The 18,607-nt window shown below is 42.4% G+C and overlaps 1 protein-coding gene across 3 annotated transcripts; it reads left to right on the top strand.

The window, feature by feature from the left end:
• The first annotated feature begins 421 nt into the window (after window positions 1–421).
• Window positions 422–17,956, top strand: CCDC34 (coiled-coil domain containing 34). 3 transcript variants are annotated; one of them, XM_068147826.1, is made up of 7 exons: window positions 422–550; window positions 723–925; window positions 5,183–5,315; window positions 6,490–6,597; window positions 12,055–12,213; window positions 13,751–13,874; window positions 14,658–15,121. In XM_068147826.1, exons 2-7 carry the CDS (start codon window positions 738–740, stop codon window positions 14,855–14,857), a joined length of 912 nt encoding a protein of 303 aa, XP_068003927.1. In that variant the 5' UTR covers window positions 422–550; window positions 723–737; the 3' UTR covers window positions 14,858–15,121. The 3 variants fall into 3 exon arrangements, with proteins under 3 accessions (XP_068003927.1, XP_068003926.1, XP_068003925.1); XM_068147825.1 differs by lacking the exons at window positions 422–550; window positions 14,658–15,121 and adding an exon at window positions 17,823–17,956 and having other exon boundaries at window positions 563–925; XM_068147824.1 differs by lacking the exon at window positions 422–550 and having other exon boundaries at window positions 563–925.
• The last annotated feature ends 651 nt before the right edge of the window (window positions 17,957–18,607 follow it).

Raw genomic sequence — 18,607 nt, 5'->3', positions numbered from 1 at the left:
GCCATGGGGGGGGTGGGGGGGTGGGGTGAGGGTGGGGGAGGGGGGTGTCTATGTATTTATTCACTGTTTGCAGTAAGTTTTGTGCTTCACTGAGCCAGTTTGATCTTTGCCTGTAGGCTTTAGAAGTGTTGGTGCTTCATTCTTGCCAGGACAAATGCTTTTCTGAGACCCTTTGCTATTACGGCATCAAAGTGACAGAATTAAGAAGGGATTTCCATGAAGCGTGTCCTTGTAACGAGCAATTTATCCCTATGTCGGTCTTTCCATGGTCACAGGAGTTGTGCCCCTGAACCTGCAGTTGTTTGTCTTTAGTGTTTTACAAAATGACCTTGTTTGGACTCTTATCGTGGCGATATTAACTGGGGCACGGAGTCTGGGGAGCTGGCTTGGCAGAATGGTAAGAAGAGGGAAAACAAATGCTTTTACGTTATCCTTTCACTTCCGAGGTGTATGCGTCTGCCTTTCCAGATAACTCCACGCGAGGCCTGAGCCGCGGGGCCAGCGCCACTCGCTCGGCCCGAGGCGGGAGGCGGCGGGCGCGCGCTCAGAGGTAGGCGGGCGCTCGGCGGGCCCTGGTTGCCATGGCGGCGACGGTTGCGGGGCAGCCGCGGGGGCCGCCGGGAGCGCGGGCGGGGCCGCCAGTGCCTGCTGGGTGCCGCGCTGTGGTGGCGGCGGCGGCGGGCAGGAGGTGGTCGTTCACCCTTGCGTGTCCGCTCCCTCAGGTGCCACTCGCCGGCATGAGCAGCGGTGCCAGGAGCCGGGGCAGGAGTAGGGCCGCCCGCCTCAGCTCGTCGACTTCCTCCAGCTCCGAGGATCCCCTCAGCCCCTCCGGCTGCTCCCCGGTCTCCCCCGCGTCCTGCCCCAGCTCCCCGAGTGGCGAGGAGGAGGAGCAGGCGGCCGCCTCCTGGAGCCGGCAAGGCGATAGGTAACCCCTGCGGCTGGGCCCAGAGTCGAGCAGGGAGTTCGGGGCCGCCTCTTGCATCGGCCTCATTCAAATTGAGGCCTTTGCTGGGGGCGAACGATTGTTTCACCTAAAAGTCGATTTGTTTGCATAGATAAGCGTTTCAGGCACCTCCTTCCCTCGTTAGGATGCCTTGGGAAGTTGCAGCTCTCTTGAGTGGGCAGTGGAGTGTTTTCATGTGTTGATAAAATATCTGTAAGCTGTTGAGCATTGCATCGTTTAAAGGTAAAAAGCTAAAGCCATTCCTGTCATCCTTTTAAGTGTTCTTTGGGACTGGTTAGTATGTATAGCTATATCCAGAGCCGGTTCTGGGTGTATGCCTTGCACAGTTCTTGTTCCTGTGCCTTAATTTAATTCCATTTTAATTCTATGCAAAAGTGTGTCTTCTTTCCCCTGGGATCTCCAGTGCTTGACAGGAGAATAAGTAAGCTTTATTCCTGCCTTTCAAATAGAAGAGGGAGGAGCAGGGAGTGCCTGCCTCGTTCTGGAATGCGACCTTTGCATTGGAAACAGCAGCTCTGTGCAGGAACTGATGGGGCATGTAGCTGGCTAAACTGAGCTACAAGTGCCAGTGGGGTATGGGAGGGAAAGCTGAATTTCACTGGGCCACAGGGTTCTAGTATGGTTCTCAGACTTCTTTGGAGAGCTGCAACCGTTTCTTATAAGCATTAATTGAAAAAGTTGCTTGAAGTCCAGGGAGAGTGTTCAAATGTAGTCAGAAATAGAAACTTCAGAGAGAAAAAAAGATACTAACCAGTTATGGCCCCACCTGTTTCATGTTTTCTGTCACCTCTTCTTGTTATCAATAAGCAATTTTTGTTTACTTAGCCTGAAGTTCAGGCAGCACTCAGTTCAAACTATGTAGTTTCTTTGCAGCCTGAGATGCCACTTGGAAAGAGCTCTCAGCGTCTGGGCCTGTTGCTGCAATATTCCCTGGCAGCAGTGAGATGCAACCAGAGACGACCTCTGTTAGGGCCTGAGCTGGAACAATCTCATTAAATTCTGTGGGCACAATATATACTTAACTCATGCAGACACTGTATCTGAATAATATTGCTGCTGTCTTGTAATAAGCATCTACCTAATGTTCCTGTAGCAGCTTCCGTGTATAGCTGCCAAGTTCTCAAAAGTATAATAAAAGGCACTTCTTGCACAGCCACTACCCCTCCACCTCTGCACACGCTTGCTCAAAGAGGCTTTTTGTTATTGTTGTCCTCTTAAAACTACACAAAAATGAGCCGGAGGCAGACGTTGAACGTGGGAAATGCAATATTTGCAAAAGAGAGAGGCTGAAAACAAGGCCTTGTGAAATGGTGTTAGGCATTTCCATACTTTTGTTTTGGATCAGTGTTGGGTTGGATGGCGTGACTGGAGTGAGTATATGGTAAGTGATAATCGTGGTGTTTTCATCAGACTTCAGTTCTGATGCCAAATGAGTCTAATTTGGTGTAAGAGACGTAGTTAAAAATAAAGGTGCACTTGAGAACGTGGTACTTTGAAGAAGGCTGTTTAGTTATTCAGAGGAAGCTCTTAGCTGTGAACGTGCCAGCGTTTCAGAAGATGGTACCGTGAAATTTGGGTTGTGTGTGGCTCCAAATGCAGAATCCTTGTGCCAGGGAGGGTGTGACTGGGGGCTGGAATGCCCACGGGAAAGGATTGGGTTCCACTCTGTGCTCTGGTGCAATCTTGAGAGCTTTACACACAGCACTGCAGGAGGAGAAATTGTGTTCTTCATGTGTTTGTCTCTGTTTAATTTTCTGTTATTTTTTCCTTTTATATAATAAGCTTTAAATCTTATAGAATCATAGAATCAATAAGGTTGGAAAAGACCTCAGAGATTAGCAAGTCCAACTGTCACCTCATGAGTACTAAACCATGGTACCAAGTGCCACATCCAGTCCCCTCTTAAACACCTCCAGTGATGGTGACTCCACCACCTTCCTGGGCAGCCCATTCCAAGGGCTAACTCTCTCTGTGAAGAACTTTCTCCTCATCTTGTGCCTAACCTTCCCTTGGCACAGCTTGAGACTGTGTCCTCTTGTTCTGGTGCTGATTGCCTGGGAGAAGAGACCAACCTCCTCCTGGCTGCAACCTCCCTTCAGGTAGTTGTAGAGAGCAATAAGGTCTCCCCTGAAATTTATTACTGTGATTTCTTTTTTGGGATCTTAACAGCTTGAACTTTGTGATTAGAAGAAAACATGTAGTAAATACTGTTTTTCTTAATTCACACCTTCTATTGTGTCAGCATTATTCTAGTACAGGATGCCATAACGCAAATCATGCACAGCAGAAAAATGTTTCGAGGAAGTATCCCTGCCCAAAATGTCAAGTCTGGACAAAGCTGGTGTTGCTTTCCTGAATTTGAATGCATAGTACTTTTCTCCTTATCTTTGATAAAGTTTCAGAGGGTTCTTTTTTAACATCCTTAAAGTTGCATCTCTTAATATGTACCTGTTTAAAAACTCTGGTAAATTTTTTGGTCTTTCTTAACGGCGTAGCACAAAAGCCCTGGGGTGCACCAGAGTGTGGTGAATGCTGGGCTTAGTAGCCTTGGCCTGTGCTGCTTTCTGTCTGTGCCTTGTCAGTGTGCCAGGGTCTCCTGTCAGTTCTGTTGTGCTACATCTCTGTGGCAGCAGAGTGTAAAGGGAGTTGGGGGCTGATAGTGTGTGGGGAAACAACACTTTTCCAGGTTGGTTTTGACATGAATCAGTTTCCCTGAACATGTCATGGATTGAGCAATGAACGGTCATGTTGGTGGACATGTATGGGTAGCAAAAATGGAGAAGAGTAGGACTAAGCTCCTTAGCACTGACACTGTCCCCAGATGCTTTATATCACAGAAATACGTTCAGGAAAGGTTACTGGCATGTGAAACATTTTGCAACAGAGCATTGCTGTTTGGTGTGAATATATAATACTTCTATATTGATGAATACTTATGTATTGGCTTGTGCTGTATTCCACCAGAACAAGAGGACACAGTCTCAAGCTGAAGCAGGGGAGGTTTAGGCTGGATGTTAGGAAGAAATTCTACAGAGAGAGTGATTGCCCATTGGAATGAGCTGCCCGGGGAGGTGGTGGAGTCACCATCATTGGAGGTGCTTAGGAGGAGGCTGGATGGGGTGCTTGGTTGTATGGTTTAGTTGATTAGGTGGTGTTGGATGATAGGTTGGGTGCAATGATCTTGAAGGTCTCTTCCAACCTGGTCTGGTCTATTCTATTCTATTCTAAAAGCAGATATGCTGAGAAATTTTATTTCAGGAGCATTAACATAATATGCTTGTTTGGATGCACCTTCTGTAGCTTGAATTCAGCACACATTGTAGTGAATTGTGTATACAGGTAGGTTTATTCAGAGCCCCTGTGTCCCTATTAAATGCTAAAGTGAAGCTGAGTTTCAAGTGTTTTGTTAAGGAAAAAAAAATCCATGTAAGGTGGAAAAATCTTACAAAGAAATATATGGGTGTGTTTTCAGTTTTGGTTAACTTAGAGCCTAATATACTGTGTTATGAGATAGTGCATCTATAGAGTATTATAAAAGATACTTCTGGCCTGGGGCTAGGATTGCTGCATTATTCATGAGTAAAGAAGTTATAAGTGAGTTGTGCAAGGTATCCTATTAAAAAGCCTAATAGAACCTTTTATAATATCATCAGGTACTGTATGCATACCATATTTCTTAAGTAAGTTTCCTGTGAAAGTTTTTAGGGGGAAAAACTTTACCTGTTAGAGTGAACGGATTCCTAGTGCAGAGGTTGCTGCATATCTTGAATCCAGTTCTATAGGACTTGAAACAAGAAAAACATCCTTGATTAGTGGGGTTTTTTTTGTGCTGAAGGCCACTTGGTCCATGGAGCTTCTCTGTGACCAAGGACAGGATGGTAATGTTAAATCTGTGATTTCCCTTGGGTTTCATAGGAAGGTGACACTTATGTTTCTGGTGTTAGCTTTTGTTTAGTTCATACAAAGTAATACTTGAATCTCTTCTGCAGTTTGGAACAAGGAGGGAAAAAAAAAAACCACTTAACAAGCTAGAGTTCAATATGTAGAACAAAAGGGGGATAGTCAGAGGTGTGCTGTAAGTGCCATTCATCCATTGTGGAGTCTGTTGAGCAAGGAGAAAAATGACATAATTATTTTCACAGTATACCATAAAGGAAATATCACTTGAAAGACAGTAGCACAGACAATGTTCTTTTCCATTTCTTGTTTTTAATTCAGAAAGGCTGAAGACTCTGAAGTAGCAGCAAGGGACAAGGAGTCACCTTTGAAAGCTAATCTTTCACCGTGGGAAGAATGGTTCATTGGCAAGGAGAAGGAACTACGTGCCCGCTTACAAGCTAGAGCTGCAGAGGTGAATCCATCCAGTTGGGCTGATGTTAAGTCTAATAACAGATATCAAGCACAGGATTATCTGGTTTCTTCTGGTTGTGGAAACACAAAAAGTTTCACCCATTATTTTTAAGCATCTTGGGCCTCCATGGTGCCTGTGCTTGACAGTGCTTACGTGATTCATGCTACATGCACTCTCTTTTGCTGAATGTTGCGCTTCATTGAAGTGGTGCTATACAATACTTTGCCTGTCCAACTGTCAGGTAATGGTTTTGAGTTTAAAGGATTAAAAGATATTTATATAATTAGTACCTTGATTTTCATCATGGCTACATATGCCTGCATGTAGGTAGTAAAACACGACAGGGCGTGTGCTGGGTGTAATCATGCCAAACTGCTTGGTTACATATAAGGCACAGTGTTGTTACCCACTTAGTGTGTAGTTATACAACTGTTCAGTGCTCTTTCCCAGGATAGGCTTCCCTCTCACATCATTTTTTTCCCCTTTTCTGTCTTTTTTCCCCCCTCCTTGCAAATGACCAGGTCTTGCATGCTGGGGCTAGGGAAGAATTGAAAGAACTGTATCTTATCTTGATTAGTAAGTTTGTAGTTGCAGTTGATAAAATGATACTGTTGTTTAAAAAATCAAGTTGGAACTATGGCATAGTGGTTAGAACAATCACATCAAAGTTAGATCACTTCATACTTTATTTACTGATTTATTGTTTAACCTTGAGCATGTCCTAACTTTTCTCTGATTCACTTTATCTGTGAAGTGAATGCAGTGTAACACAGACCTGTTTTATGTGGGCTACCTCATGTAGTTCATAGAGCACTCACCCCTGGAAGGTTCTGGAACAGCCTTTTAGAGGTCAGCATAACACCAAGGCAGTTTGTTAAACTTCAGTAATATGAGACTGATACATTAAGCTGAGCAGTAATTTGTTATGTTGGATTGCTTCTAAAGCCTAATTAAGACACACATTTCCAGTTCATCTTCTAAAAAGGACACATTTCCATTGATTGTATTTCATAATACTTCTGTGCTGTCATACATCTTTTAAAAAATGATAGTGAAGGGCTAATTTCCAAACCCAGTGTTTCCATTGTCTTAACTGCATCACTGTTTCCAGTATTGAGGGCATTGGTGTAGGCAGTCAGCACAGATTTAGGCTGTATGCTTTTTCTTTAATTAGGAAATGAATATGCAGCTTGAGAAGATGAAGCAAAAGCAAGAATGTGAAAGGAGGAGAAAAATGGCTGAAGAGAAGCATAAAGAGTGGGCCCAAAAAAAGAGAGAAGAGGTAAATATTGCTTTGGTTGCAAGTATGGAATGGGTTGTCCAGGGAGGTGGTCGAGGCCCCATCCCTGGAGGTGCTTAAGACCAGGCTGGATGAGGCTCTGGCCAGCCTGATCTAGTGTGGGGTGTCCCTGCCCATGGCAGGGGGGTTGGAACTAGATGATCCTTGTGGTCCCTTCCAACCCTGAATGATTCTATGATACTATTCCAGCATGTACCATACTTGAATAAACCTGTGTAAAATACGCTTGAAATGTTTGGACAACCGTGGTTGTAGTTTGCTGAATCAATGACTGTTTTAACTGAAAATTGCCACTCCAGCCCAGTTAACCATGGCTCAAGGCTGATTGATTATTTGTTTATTTTTCCATAAAGTATAAAGAGATTTGTTTTTTGAGTAGTCAGATAACTGACAATTGGCTTACATCTTGTGCAGTAGCCTTCTGCTAATTAATAGCTCAGGTTCTGGTCTTCTGTATGCCCTGCTCTGTGACATCCTAGGTTCAGTGCCCAAGCATTTTGAGTAAAGTGTACATCTTAGCTGTCTGCAACATCTTGTAGACCAAGCAGAGTCAGAAGAAGGATTTAGTTAAGTACTACTGTGGACAGGCAAATGGTATGGTAAAGTTTAGAGGGATAATTGAGGTGTGAGGCCAGATTCAGGAAATTCTCAGTAGACCACAGTTAGCAATTGAGAATTCCTTCATCCAGAAAGTCATTTCTGAGTGGGATCAAAAATGTTTAAAGCTTTCTTGAGATGGTTGCCTAAGTCCAGGCTCAGAAGCAGACAGAATCCTGACCTCAGTGGGGCACTGTACAGCTCTGTGTCACACAAAGCAAGCATGTGTACTGAATGGCAAAAAACAGGGATATTTGGGGGACTTGGCCTTGTTAGCGTCTGGTGGTTCATGGACGTGTGCATTTGTTGTCTTACAGTCTGTAGCAATACCAGTTGCTTACTGTTCTGTAGTTCTGGTTCTGAATAAAATCAGATGAAAATGAATTGAAAATATCACAGTAGCACCAGCTGGAGTAGATATCCACACCTCATATGTTTGTCTTCATGATTTCAGAAGTCCTTTAGATTCATCTAGAACCTCTAGAGTAAGCTGTGTTTGGATCTAACCCACCTGTTCTCACTCAGTTTTGACTGGGTGAATGGCAGAAACCCACCCCCAAACCAACCCTGCTCTAAGCATTTATTCTGATACAGGAAGGGTCCTCCCATCTTAAAACACACAGCAAAAAGTAAGTTTATTATTAAGCACAAACAATGTCATTTCCCTCTTCTAAAATGCAAATTTAATTACAGGTGTCTGTAACTATTCATTGGCTTGAAAGAGTTTGGGCTGCCTGTTAAAATTGTTCACAGTTCAAAACAGTGAAAGGTCTTGTTCTTCCCTGCCCCCACCACTCCTACCTGTTTGGCTTTTCCAAAGACCTTTGTCTTTGGATTTACTTATTAGCTGCTTCTGTTCTCTTGTCAGTGGGAGTAGGAGATCTTTTCTATGGTGATTGTATCAGCCCAGGGGGCAGGGGAAAATATATATTCATGTCTCAACTTTGTCAGATTATATTTTGGAAGGATAAGGTCATCCTTAGGCCATGTCCCAAGCTTTTACCAAAAGTAATCTGATTTTCATTTAAATCAGATGATTCATTGGCTAGTCTTTCCTGTAAACCACACTCAAATCAAGAACAAACTGAACTCCAAAGCTAGACTGGCTTAGGATGTTAACATTTGTGCTGCCCAGACCTTGCCACTTCAAGTTTTCACAAGACTAGTTATGTATCTGGACAGAGACTGAAGGATAAATGTGGCAGTTCAGTGACTGAGAAGGTGTTTTAAAGTTGCCTGAAGGTTTCATGTGAACTTCAGGGTTAGCTGCATGAGCACTGATGGTTGCTATGGTTTTCTTGGGGGATGTGTATATGTATCATATTTGGAAAAACTCATTTAATTTCATCCTAGAAGCATCAAAGTATGGACCCTGAGACAAAACTCCAAGTATTTTTCACTGAAATAGGCATTAAGCTCTCACCAACTGCTGATTGAGAGCCTCTGTGTAGAGTGCAGAAATGCTTTGCGTGGCAGCTGGCAGTACTTTTGGGGGTGTAACCCTCTATGATCTCATGCCTCCTTTTGTCATCGCTGAGTACTCTACTGATGGAAGGGATGCTTGAGCCTATATGAAACCTCTTCCTTTATTTAGAATAAACCAAACCAGGTTGGAAGAGACCTTCAACATCATCGCATCCAACCCATCAACCAATCCAACCCACCCAAACAGCTAACCCCTGGCACCAAGCACCCCATCAAGTCTCCTCCTGAACACCTCCAATGACGGCGACTCCACCACCTCCTTGGGCAGCCCATTCCAATGGGCAATCACTCTTTCTGTATAGGACTTCTTCCTAACATCCAACCTGAACCTTCCTTCATCTTAAGCATCCAGGAGACACTGGTGGAAAAATCCTCATGCTGTGAATGTGAGATAAATCAATGTCAGAAATAGGATGCTTATATGTTCATGAAGGAATTCTGCTAGTTTTCTGTACACCAGACCAGTTTTCTTGCATCTTGTTGCATGGCCGTGTCAATTGTGATGCTCTAGCTGTTAAATTTTGTCCTTTAGGGGTCAGGTTAGGAAGCAAAGCTCGAGCAACATTTTTGTTCATAGACAGTTTCATTTTTTCTTTATTTTTTTTTTATTCATAGAATGTTTTGGGTTGGAAAGGACCTTAAAGGTCATCTAGTTCTAACTAATATTTCTGCCTTCTGTCAGGAAGAAAATGGGATGCTTCTTGACATTTTAAACTCCTTTGATCATTCTCCATGTGTAGTTAAGTCTGTTTTTTCTTCAAAAGTTAGTACTTTGGCCCATGAGACATTGGTTTGGTACTGACTCAAACACATGTTGCCTCCTGAGTCACCATCACTGCTTTGTGGGACAGATAGATTTGTTTTGGGTGGGAAATTTTCAAGTACTGACCTCGCTCAGGTTTCATTAGGTTCCAAGGCTTGATAGGATCACAGCCCAGAGCAGTCAACCTGCAGGGCAGATTTGTATCCTTTCTCCTTAATAATGTGTTTGGGTGGGGTGGCAGGAGAACAAGCCTTTCTTGCAATGAGTAATTGGATGGTTTACAATCAATACCTTAATTTATGTAATACCTGTAATCATATTTTAGAGTGTGTGTGTGAATTTGCTAGTGGTTCAGTGAATAGATCATGTCTGTTTTGAACACAAGATCAAAGAGAATTTAAAAAACCCAATCTGACAACACCAAGCATAAACAAATTATATCATTTCCCTCCCCCCATATATACATGGAAGGAGGATTGAAAAACATCTACATTAATAGGCACATTCCTAGCATTTTGGATGGACTTGTATAAGGGAAAATAATGAGAACAGGGGGAAGCTGGGAAAGCCAGGGTGACAGGAGCTTGACATGGAACAGGTTATTAAAGCAGCTGGGAATGTGGTGTACACTAACTTTATGAAGGAAAAGCTGGCCTGTGCGTGAGAGAAAGAGGAAGAGTTTCTGATTTGTCTGCAGAATAATTTCTAGGCAGCTGCAAAGTCTGCAGTTCTGCAGGGAGTCTCCTGGCTTAAGCATGTCTCACTGGAAAGAAAACACAGCAGTTTTTCAGGCTTTCGTGGTGGGGAGCATGGCATATCATTGCTTATGTAGGACCTAATTAAACTTTGGGTCAGCCTAGATAGTAACTGAACTCATCTGAAGTATTGTGATTAAAGGTACATAATTGAAGAAGCTTCCCTGCCATTTAATTACAGTCTTCAGAAAGGTTTTCAGGCTATTTCTGCTTATAGTTGTAGGTGTGGAAGGGGGGGGGCATTTTTTCACTTTTCTCCTATATTTATTTTCCTGGTTTTTATGTGATAAGACCCTTAGGAAAGACTGTAGCTTTGACAGATCCTTAGGTTTCTTTTCTTTGTAACTTGCTTTCATGTGCAATAGAGATAAGCCAGCAAACACCCAAAGATTTGAAAGCTTTAAAAGCCTTTTCTAGTGGTTTTAACTCACTCATTCAGCATATATCTCTCATCTACATTAATGCTTTTTATGTGTTCCAAATGCCCTTTTTCTGGAAACAGGAATTGTTGAGAGATGGGGGCGGGGGGGGGGATATTTAGTAATGAAGGGACAGAGGAACAGCTCTGAATTAGAGATCAATACAAAATCAGGGAATCAGAATAATTTCTATTGGAAAAGACCTTTAAGTTCATTAAGTCCAACCATTCTCTAACTCTAGATTAAGAGGGAATAAAAGCTTAGGCAATTAGTTATTTGTGTCTCAGGCAGGTGATACTTAGAATCTGCATAATTTGCCAAAAGTATTAACCTGGAAGGATTTTAACATGGATCTTGTTTCTGTTCTTCACAAAAGCATTTCATAATCCCAGCTTTATTTCTTTTCCCCCCAAGAATGAAATTCCATTTTCAATTGGTCTTACTTGTAAATAAGAATTTTATCAGGTGTACAGGCCTTACAAACAGTGTTGTGACATCATGTTAGTAATACTTCCATTATTTTGTAGTTCTCTGAAGTTTTACATCCCACAATATGCATCAGAGTGCATTCATATCTACTCATTTTCCCTGCACTGCAGAACAGCTTCAGCTGACATTCACTAGAATATATTAGAAGTGAAATGATAGAGTTGCTAGCTAATTGTTTTGTGAGGTTGTGCATAGTGTGTACACTAATAACTCTTAGTCAGATAAGGATGTTTGACAGGAGGTTACCCAAACAGTGATACTGAAAGCGTCATCTGATGTAGGTGAAGAAACATCCACCTCAGAGATTATGGCTCTTAGAAGGGGGCAGTTTGCCTGAGTTCTGTTGGGAACTGTGGTTTGCTGTGGATTCACTGAAAGGTCAAACTCTTAACATGCTGCTGTCAAGAGCTGCAACTCCTGTTTCTTTCTCAGATTTTTTTGAGAAGTCAGGGGAGGTTTAGACTCGAGGTGAGGAGAAAGTTCTTCACCGAGCGAGTCGTTCGTCATTGGAATGTGCTGCCCAGGGAGGTGGTGGAGTCACTGTCCCTGGAGGTGTTCAAGAGGGGATTGGATGTGGCACTTGGTGCCATGGTCTAGTCATGAGGTCTGTGGTGACAGGTTGGACTCCATGATCCTCGAGGTCTCTTCCAACCTTAGTTACACTGTGATACTGTGAGTATCTGCATAAGCAGTCCTGAAAGTAAATTTCTTATCTTATCTTTGTGACAAGTTCATATGTTTGAAACTATTTCATATAAACCCTAGCAATTAATAAGTTCTGTCTTCAAATATCTTACAGTATAATGGTTTTTTCAGGGTTATGATAATTGATTTGTAATTATGTAATCAATGAACTGCATTCCTCGAAAGAACTGCTCACTGAAATACACTGAAAAGTTTCTCTTCTGCTTCTTTGCTCTGTTTCATTTAGGAAAGAAGGGAAAGGGAACGAAAGCTGAGCAAAGAAATGGCAGAAAAAGCCACAAGGGAACTAGAAAAAATGCAGTTAAAAGAAAAGGCAGAAGTAAAGTATAAAGAGTGGTTAAAGAAGAAGAGAGCTGAAGATGCAGAAAAGAAGAAGAAAGAGGAGGTATTGATCAATGAGTCATTTATTTAGTTGGGATTACTTACTGTGTATTAAATACATTAGTTGCTTAATCTGATTAGAATTTATCAAGTGGCACTGTTAAACATGACAAAAACCTTCAAAACTTGTAATGTTAGTGCCTTGAAGACGTTGAGGTGTGGTCAGCAAAGCAAGATGCACATTAGTGGATTGCTGTTAACAGTCTTTGCAGACCCACTGCAGTTGAGATAAGAGAAAGAAACTCAACCCACAGAATATGCCTTTGTTACTCGGTCCATTGCAGGCTGACCCAGACAGAGAACAATCATCATTATGCAAGTTTTTCTCCCAGCTCCACCATTAGATTTATTCTTATACTTGCACATATTTCTGATCAAAAGCATTTTGCTTCATATCTGATGCTAGGAGCTCTAACTTTAATGTTATTTCAGATGAATTGCTCACCTGTTATTTTTATAGGGAGCTTCAGAAGTCCTCTTATTGTAGGCTTTGAGGTCCCCTATTCACTGGAACAAATACTACCATTGCAAGAATCATCCACAGTTCCTCTGGAACATCACATATTGGTAGTGATTATGAAATGTATAACCAGGTGTATAACCAGGTGTCTTATCTATGAAGCTGATTAGTTGGATTTGAATTCATTTTAAATGATAGGGTAATTTTTCAGTAGAATGTGTAATATTATAGAACTACTACACTGTTGTAGCTAAGTGGGGAGGGGGATTGAAGAGAGAAGAGTTTATCTTTATTCTCACTCTAATTACAGCAGTTCTTAAAGTGCAGAACACATTTGTAAGGCTTTCACAAGTGCACATATTAATTTCCTTGGACTAGCTTTAAAATAGCTGAAGCTACATAAGATCAGTTTGCAGGCCTTAATGACATTAATTTTGCAGTCTTTCACAATTTCCCATATAATTAAACACCCTTAAATCTTCTGTGCTGGTGGTGTTCATCTCTTGCTTAACAAACTGATTCTGTGTTTCTGCTGAGCTTCTAAAATGCACAGCACAGGGACCTTGAAACCCAAGAAAAGGCAAGTCAGACAGACTTAAACCACATGCATTCTTTATTATGTATGTTCTGAAAAGCCATGTTCACAGTATCAATTAAACTTGGTTTAAATCCAAATGCCATGCCTATACATACAGTTTTTACTTCTGATTAATGGTTTTCCAAGCCTCCTGCAGGCTTGGAGACATCCCAGTCAGGGCTGCTACAGGGCTGTACGAGTGTGGGTGAATGAGCCAGGGTGGCTGGCTGTCCCAGGTCCAATAGCCTCTTTAGGTTAAGGGCAGCACAACAGGCCCTGGTCATTTCCCTAGTACGTTCAGAGTATCTTCTACATGTAGTCTTCCAGAGCTTTTTCTCTGGATCAGTGTGGAGATTGATAATTTTATTTTCAGCTTTTCTGTTATCAGAAAAAACATTGAAAATGCATTCAGCAGTCTGGGAAGCTACAAAAGATTTGTTTACCAGCTTGTGTATATTGTGCAGGGCTTTGTCTACAAGTGTCTTAGATCATTTTTATTTTTAGGAAAAAGAGAAAAAAAGGGAAGCTGAGCTGCAGGAGAAGAAAGCAAAGTCAGAGAAGGTCTTTCAGGAATGGCTTCATAATGCTAGGAACAAACCACGCCCTGTTTTAAGTGGGAAGCCTACAGGTTTGTACTTCTGCTTCACGTATGTAATGACTTTGGTTTGTGATTCCTTCTCTCTCGTCTTTCAGTGTAAAATGGAGCTTGTTTAAGATGTTAATCCAGCATCTAATTTTAGCACATTGGAAGGAGTGTCTTGTATGGTATAAGTCAGAGAAGTTTTTACTCTGAGACCCTTTGTTTTTTACAGCCCTTCACATTACTTCTGAGGAAGATTACATTGTTTGAGATTAAGTGGCATATCAAATTATAACTGATTTTGATCTAATTTTCTTTGTCAGGCATAGGGATCACTAAAGGCAATTGCTGGTTCCTGTGAAGTGAATCAGTGCTGATAGCATGCTCATAAAGTTCATGTTAGAGAAGGTGTGTGCCACCTTGTCACACCTGAATCCCCCCTGGAAAAGAGGTGGAGTTTTGAGACACAAGAGAGGCTGACAGAAGAAGGAGCTGTGGAAAATGACCTGTGTTCTGAGCTAAAGTTTCCTTTCCATGTTGCTCTGCACCTGCATCACAGCTTCTTGGCTTCTGTAATCCTTTTTGTTTTAAAGGGAAGTGATAGAGAATGCTGTTAATTGGTGTTTCATGAGCCCCACTTTGGTTTTGGCTTTTTTGAGGTGGAAGATCTGTTACTTGGAACTCTGTAAATGATGTGATGTGCCTGTGCCCTCTTCCTCCGATGTCCCTGCTGTTCTTGGTTAGGCCAGACGATTATTATAACTGTTTGCATTGTAAAGCTTGTGGGTGAAATATTCTTGTTTAGTTATGTATATTTTCTAAATGTTTTAGGGTATGGTGATAGGAGTTGGTATCCAGCTCCGACATATTATAACCCCATTCCTTGGAAGCCTGTACTTGTGCCTCCTCCAAAGGAAGACAGCGTTCTTGCCACGAAGAAGAGTAAGAGACCTGTGCCTCGTCAGTCCCATCCTTCTTTGCCTATAGTAATTTGTAAGCCCAAGAACAACCCTTGCAGGAAGCAGTTATAATACAGAAAATAAAACTGTTCTTAGAAACCTGAGTGAACTGGGCCATAAACATCAAGTTATGTGTAGTTTTGTGTCCCAAACAGGCTGGTTTGTTTTTTTTTTACTTCCATTTTTTTATTCTTACTGTCAGCAGGTTTTGTGTTCAGAGCTCACTCAGCAATCAGCATTTCAGGGTTTTTTTTTATATGTTGCATTTTAGTAATAAAGAAATGTAGCCAATTGTAATGGGACTGTACCTCAATACCAATAAAACTCACAGAATTATTTCTTGCTTTCCTCTGTGTTGTTGAAGGAGTTCTTCTGGGTCTGTGATTGTTCTTTTGGGCAACACTATTCTGGAGTGTTGTCCTGAGGCATAAGGCTGACTTTTAATGTCCTATTTAATTATTGGTTTATTGTCCTATTTATTCTAATACATAAACAAAAGAAAGACACCTAATGCAGCTCTCATAAAAGATGAGATAAACTTCTAGCATGGCCACTACCATGGCACCATAGAACTGTTGAGGTTGGAAGACACCTTTGAGATCACCAAGTCCAGCCACTTGCTTAGAGCTCACAAGCCCACCACTGATGTTAAGCTACTGCCACTCAATTACATCCCTCAGCACCACATCCATGAGTCTTCTGAACACCTCCAGGGATGGTGATTCCAACACCTCCCTGGGCAGTCTGTTCCTATGCCTTATAACCCTTTCTGTGAAGAAATTTTTCTAATACCCAACCTGAACCTCCTTTAGCACAACTTGGGGCCATTTTCTTGTCTGCCTCTTGTTGCATGTGAGAAAAGACCAACCCTCACCTCATTCCAACCTCTGTTTAGATAGTTATAGAGGGTGATGAGGTCTCCCCTCAACCTCCTCTTCTGAAGGCTACATACCCCAGTTCCCTCAAGTGTTCCTCATGCAGCTTGTGTTCAAGGCCCTTCAGTTTAGCTATCCTTCTAATGACTGACCAGAATGTTCTCTTAATTCTGTTCATTGGTTATTTCCATATTCTAATGCAGGTAAAGCTTCTGATTCACTGCAGGTTTGTTTTAAAGGCAGAGAATCATTTTAATGGCTCATGCAATATTCTCTTTTGTGTGTTTATTTTATATTAACTTTACTGTGCACACTTAGGAGCAGTCTGGACTCCATGGGGTGTCAACTGTGTTTCTGGTAAGTAGGAGAACATGGGCTTCACAGAAGCCTGTCCATGATACTCAGGATGTAGAGCGCACTGCTCAGATGTTTTACTTTATAAGTACCTCCATGCTGGATTGGTATGAAACCAGCACCAGAACAAGGGGACACGGTCTCAAGCTGCGCCAGGGGAGGTTCAGACTCGAAGTGAGGAGGAAGTTCTTCACCGAGCGAGTCATTCAGCATTTGAACCGGTTGCCCAGGGAGGTGGTTGAGTCATCGACCCTGGAGGCGTTCAAGGGGAGATTGGACGTGGCACTTGGTGCCATGGTCTAGTCATGGGGTCTGTGTTGATAGGTTGGACTCGATGATCCTCGAGGTCCTTTCCAACCTAAGTGATACTGTGAAACTAGTGGATTAATGGATTAGTTGTTAATCTTTCCATCTGACCTTGCCACGTGGAGATGTCTTATGAGAGTCAGAAGTTGGACTGTTGTGTGGAAGCTCATTAGTGTTTAGCTGAAGGGAAGCATTTTCCAGTGATGTAAATGAGTAATTCTGGTTTAGTGTTCAGAGGGCTCTGGAGACACTGATTCAGTGAAGACTCATATATGCAGACCTATATACTATCATGTTAGTATTTTTTCTCACAGTTATTCTGAAACAGCCTGTGGCCACCAGCAGGGTGGTGGTTTGGCATTTGCTTGCTTGTAGTAGCATAAAATGGCCTATTGTGAGATAGGCATTAACAGCATTTATGTGAACAGAGTATGAAAGAATCTGTGGCTTGGTTCTGCTGCAACACATCACTGACAAGATTTCTGTGGGCTTGAACAGTGACAAATAGCAGTTTAGTAGGAGGTGCTGTGCTAACCCAAATAGGATTGTCCTTCAGGAATGCATGTCTGCACTCAGGCTGAAAGGCTGAATACATCTTAACTGTGTTGATCTTTGAGGTCTCTTCCTACCAGATGTATTCTGTGATTCTGTATTTGGTTCAGGGATGGGAATGCAGCAGTAAATGTTGGAGTCAGATGCCTCAACCAGAATAATTGAACTGGAATTCTGGTTTAGAGATCTTAGAAAATACTAATAAATACCTGAAGCCATTGTTCTGGTTTCCTATCAAGCAAAGGTGGTGGTGTTTTTCCTCCACCAAATGTTCTGTGGAAGGGTTTATTCTGTCTCCAGAGTCAGGACAATGTTTCATTTGCAGGCAGAGAGCTTTAAGCAGACTTACTACTCCTCAGCAGCTTACGGGGGTTGGAACTAGATGATCCTTGTGGTCCCTTCCAACCCTGACTGATACTATGATACTATGAAGATGAGGCCCTTGCTGTAGCTTATCTATAGCATTGTAAATGCAGTTCTGTCTTAACTAAATTACAAGTCAGGTTAAGGCAAGATAGCTCACGAGTGCACATACTGGCTGCAATTCAAGCAGCATAATAGTTTTGCTCAGCAAAGAAGAGAAATGCTGTTTGGATTTTTTCCAACAAGATATCAACTGCACAAAATGGCCTGGGCCACATAGCATAGCTTAAGATTGTATGCTACAGAAAACTAATTTCATGGTGTTGTGGCAAATAATTAATGTATACCATTCTTTCTCAGATGTTAGTAAGATACAATCTTAACACTTTGTAGCTTAAACAGCATTCTGCAGTCCTTTATTAAGTTCTCTCCTGGATTTCTCTGCTCATGAAATTTCACAGTAGATCAAGTTGCTGTATCTCAAATGACTCCCTCGAAACAATCCAAGATCTTGCATCTTTACATCTGTGCTGCTGAAGGGATCCAAAACTCAGTTTCAGCTTATATTTGTTCCTTTGTTTTTGCAGGACTTCTGGTTGCAAGAATTCACTTCAAAATCCTGGCTGCTTCTGAGATTCACAAACTCTGCTCTGCTTCATCTGTCATAACCAGGGTGTCACGTTTGACCTCACAGGGTCACATCTCACACCTCCCATGAGCTTTTACTAGTTTTGCAAATTACTGTGTAGGTGCTCTATAAAGTAGCATGGCCTTTCAGTAATTGACAGTGCATCTTCACACATAGAATAGAATAGAATAGACCAGGTTGGAAGAGACCTTTGAGATGAGTCCAACCTATCATCCAACACTATCTAATCAACTAAACCATGGTGCCAAGCACCCCATCCAGTCTCCTCCTAAACACCTCCAGTGATGGTGAATCCACCACCTCCCCAGGCAGCTCATTCCAATGGCCAATCACTCTCTCTATGAAGGATTTCTTCCTAACATCCAGTCTAAACCTCCCCTGGCACAGCTTGAGACTGTGTCCTCTTGTTCTGCTGCTGGTTGCCTGGGAGAAAAGACCAGCCCCCACCTGGCTACAACCTCCCTTCAGGGAGTTGTAGAGAGCAGTAAGGTCTCCTCTGAGCCTCGTCTTCTCCAGGCTAAGCAACCCCAGCTCTCTCAGCCTCTCCTCACAGATCTGTGCTCCAAACCCCTCCCCAGCTTTGTTGCCCTTCTCTGGACACGTTCCAGCAAGTCAACATCTTTCCTAAACTGAGGGGCCCAGAACTGGATACAGTACTCAAGGTGTGGCTAACCAGTGCTGAGTACAGGGCAGATGACCTCCTGATTCTGCTGGCCACACTCT

The sequence above is a fragment of the Melanerpes formicivorus genome, unplaced genomic scaffold (assembly GCF_026170545.1).
Source record: "Melanerpes formicivorus ecotype bairdi unplaced genomic scaffold, bMelFor1.0.p_v2 SCAF_16, whole genome shotgun sequence".
NCBI lineage: Eukaryota > Metazoa > Chordata > Aves > Piciformes > Picidae > Melanerpes > Melanerpes formicivorus.
This window is presented reverse-complemented; position numbering and strand designations above follow the sequence as displayed.

Bases quoted from the DNA above. Each gene is read 5' to 3' on its own strand.
- CCDC34 (XM_068147824.1), top strand. From the start codon at position 582: ATGGCGGCGACGGTTGCGGGGCAGCCGCGGGGGCCGCCGGGAGCGCGG. The intron at 6,598-12,054 runs GTAAATATTGCT...TGTTTCATTTAG, and splicing joins CCCAAAAAAAGAGAGAAGAG to GAAAGAAGGGAAAGGGAACG. The intron at 13,875-14,657 runs GTTTGTACTTCT...TAAATGTTTTAG, and splicing joins TTTAAGTGGGAAGCCTACAG to GGTATGGTGATAGGAGTTGG.